Source organism: Montipora foliosa, chromosome 3, assembly GCF_036669935.1.
Source record: "Montipora foliosa isolate CH-2021 chromosome 3, ASM3666993v2, whole genome shotgun sequence".
NCBI lineage: Eukaryota > Metazoa > Cnidaria > Anthozoa > Scleractinia > Acroporidae > Montipora > Montipora foliosa.
Window position 1 is genome coordinate 24,482,766 of NC_090871.1, and position 3,782 is coordinate 24,486,547.

At 37.9% G+C, this 3,782-nt stretch overlaps 1 protein-coding gene across 2 annotated transcripts in view; it reads left to right on the forward strand.

Moving 5' to 3' along the window:
- The first annotated feature begins 1,250 nt into the window (after nucleotides 1-1,250).
- LOC137997128 (tyrosine-protein kinase TXK-like) overlaps nucleotides 1,251-3,782 on the forward strand; it is a 144,089-nt gene continuing 141,557 nt past the window's right edge. For both annotated transcript variants that reach the window (XM_068842914.1, XM_068842915.1), the window contains exon 1: nucleotides 1,251-1,562. In XM_068842914.1, coding sequence (XP_068699015.1) covers nucleotides 1,265-1,562 — 298 coding nt within the window. In that variant the 5' untranslated portion in view covers nucleotides 1,251-1,264. The remainder of the gene's footprint in view (nucleotides 1,563-3,782) is intronic.

Consider the following 3,782-nt stretch of genomic DNA (forward strand, 5'->3'; position numbering starts at 1 on the left):
AATATATTTCTTTATGGTGTGAGCAGGGGAGGGAGCTGAGACTGGTTTTGCTGAGATAGTGTAATGATCTGATGATCCAACCTTCGGTAGCTGAGAAACGGTGAGAAGCGGAGAACGGTGATTTGTTTGTAAAGAACCAGTCCAGCGTACCGGTATCGCGGGTTTTGAAAGTTATGAAGTTGTTTCAGTTGATTCACTTGGGTTATGTATACTGCTCGAAATCCGGTTGAGGTGGAGTAGAAATCGCCAGTTAACACGACAAGGGCACTAGGTTGCTTCAACAACAGCGCATCAAGGTTCTTTTTTACGTGATCACGCAGAGTAACATTCTCAGGCGCTCGGTTGCCAGTCGAGTGATAGATCACACCTAAAACAATAGATGCAATTTGCCTCGACAAACTATGAGGTCTCTTTGAAATCCATACCGACTCTACTTCCTCTTGATCGCAGGACTCTAGTAATTTACACGTTATTTTCTGGTCTAAATAAATACATACTCCACCTCCTGTAGTATTAATACGATCCTTGCGAAATATATTAAAACCAGGAATAGAAACACAAGAGTCTGGAATATCAGGAGAGAGCCAAGACTCCGTTATGCAAATAGCCCCAGCAGAGTTCAGTTCTGCGATTTGTTGGATCTCATCCACTTTTCTAACAATCGCTCTAGTATTAGTCGATAGGATAGTAGGTATACCGTACACCTTGAGTTTCTTTATCTAAAAGCTAACATGAGAAGGAACGAGTCAAATATGTGCGCCAGCGAAACGTGCAATAATAAGACTATCAATCAAGAAAATCTTGGGAACGATGATCAAAATGTGTGAAAGTGACGGTGTAATATTTTGAAGGTGAGATTCCGCAGAATTTGTGGCCATGATTACTGAGAGAGAGAGAGAGAGAGAGAGAGAGAGAGAGAGAGAGAGAGAGAGAGAGAGAGAGAGAGAGAGAGAGAGAGAGAGAGAGAGAGAGAGAGAGAGAGAGAGAGAGAGAGAAAGAGAGAGAGAGAGAGAGAGACTGGGTTGGAGACACCCGGAGGTAAAAAAACTGTTCAAGCGTAGAGTTGTTTTTCCGCAATTTTCGTAGTATACACCTTATTCCAAAATGCCCGCTGATTTATGCACATACAAATTGGCCCTTGTTGCCTCGTTCAAGATAAAGTATTCTTTTGAATTTTAAGCTTAAGAACGAGGCATCAAGGGCTAATTTGAATAACAACAAAAGAATATTTAAATGGCGGCCATTTTGAAATAAGGTGTATGTCATGGAACAACTAGAGTTTCGTACTTTTATGCTCTGCATAAGCAAGGCGCTTCCAGAGAGTCAATTTCAGGAGCTTAAATACCTGCTAACGGGATTTGTCGAGTGTGGTACAAGGGAAGTATTAACACAAGCCTTTCACTATTTTGAGGAATTGGAGAGGAGGCGTCTTTTATTACCGACAAACTTTAATATCCTAAAAGATGCATTTGATGCAATCGGGAGACGTGATCTTGTTGAAGAACTGAAACGAAAGGAAGAGTACTTTTCTCAACTCTTCTCTCGACACTCCCAACAGAAAGGTGTGTACTCACTTTTAGCTGGATCTCCATGCTATTAACGTCGTTATTTAAGTACTCTAAAAATATTCAGGTTGTGTTGTTCCATTGTTGAGTAATCCTAGGATGACAGAAATCCCTACCGACAATTTTTGTCGACACACTGTGAAAAGTGAAATCCGAGTGATTGATATTTTGTCAGCATATTTGAAGAGGTTGACCAACAATAGAGTTATTTTCATAGTAGAGTTATAACATAAGAGTTAGAGTTAAGTTTCCAAAATCCTGAATTCCAGATTTTGGAATCCAGAATCCTGAACTCAAGATTATGGAAAGCCAAAGTCCTGAAGTCAAGATTTGGAAGGGCTACATTCTGAATTCAGAAATACAGAAAGTATCCTAAATATGCATAAAAGCTAACCTTACGTCTAATTAGGCTTAAACAAAAGTTTTTAGGCCTAAGGTTAGCTTTTATGAATGTCGGCTTCCAAAACTTTCAATTCAGGATTTTGGAAACTTAACTCTTCGACTAACTCTTCGACATGAAACTCTATGAAAATAACTCTAAGAATAACTGTGCCCATATTTCAGAAACTTTTTGTTGTGATGTTGCGGTTATAATATTCATGAATGACCATTGCTGCGGTCATGATAACATTCATGAATATTATAACCGCAACATGCAAAATGGTGTCTGTAAAATGAGGAAATGATGACTGCAGATGGCGGATGGAAAAAAAATATATTTAGAATAAATTTGAAAAAAATTAGAAATTTAAAAACACAAAATATCTAACATGTGTATAAACATAAAGAAAAAATGAAAATGAAAAAAAAATTAACTGGAAAAGGAACACACACAGACACACAGAAAAAGGAACACGCCAACAAAAAACGGTCTCGGGTGTTCAAAAGACTACGGAACATCAGTAGGCTGCGTCCCAGAGAGACTAAACCACCAGTATAACGGCTCTCAAAAAGCTTGTTCAGCGTTCACAGGGATTTCTATTCCCTTTCTGATAGGATTGAATGGATGATTCGTCGTTCACTTACTTGACAAAACACGCATCCGTTATTTGCATGTCTGAAAAGGTGCTTTGCATTTCAACAGCTAAAAGGTCAAAGGTGATGCTTAATTTAGTTTGTTTATTGCAATTTATGTCGTCGCGTTATAGAAAAGAATCCTGAAAGGGTATCGCTTGCGCAGATGGAAACAGTTCGACGCGCTCGCCGAAATTGAGAGTTTGGATTTGTCTTTGCATTGGATCGCAAACAAATATAAATCAAAGATTTGCCGTAGCCCGTGTGGATCCAAAAAATCCGTGAACACGTTGATTTGATTTTGATATTTGAAGCGACATGAAACCACAAACTAATTACCGTTACTGGTTGCGGTTTAGTTTCTCGCGCTAGACTGGCTTTTTCTTGAAACAATAATATTTCAAAATTATTTCTCGTGTTTACAGTTTTCGCTTATGAATAAAAAGGAAAGTTATGGCGTTCTGTCAAAATAAAGAAATTGATCACGTTTTAGGTAACCACAAAGATGCACGTGACCACCTTGTGTTACAGATTTTGTTTACAGTGAATGAACTACAGGGAAGAATGGTAATCGTCAGTAACGCTTTCAGAATTAAACAACGTACTTTTTAGCCAAGAAACTTCCGTCTTTCGTTTTTAATTTTGTTGTGATATGTTTAACTGAATATTTATACTGTCGGGTCGGGAAGCCCTTTTTCAGGGGCACCCAACGTCAATTTTCGGAAAATATCTGTTCGGAAGATGATTTGAGATCTAGAATTTTCGGAACATTTGTTTTAAAATTTCTTGCTTGCCTGCCTGTCCTAGGATTTTCGAACATCTAAAAAATAGTATAATTGCCCATTTTTAACGGATTTTTACCCTAAAAAGGTCACCTAGAATTTTCGGAAGCCTTTTTTCTGGCTGAAATTTTCTAAAAGGTAAGTTTTAATCCCTATAATTTTCGGATCACTAGACTTTCAGCTAGGAAATCCGAACAGATAAAAAAATTTTAGGGGATAAAAATATGCCTATATCTACCGTTTAAATACTAAAATACGTTTAACAATGCTATGTTTAAGTGCTTTTGAACTATATTCTCGTTGGGTGCCCCTGCTTTTTGTCTGGTTATTGACCCGACTCTCATCTGGAACACTGTAATGATCAAACCCTTCACTGAAGAACCATTTCTTTTAATAACGAAGCAAAAAAATGGACAACAAG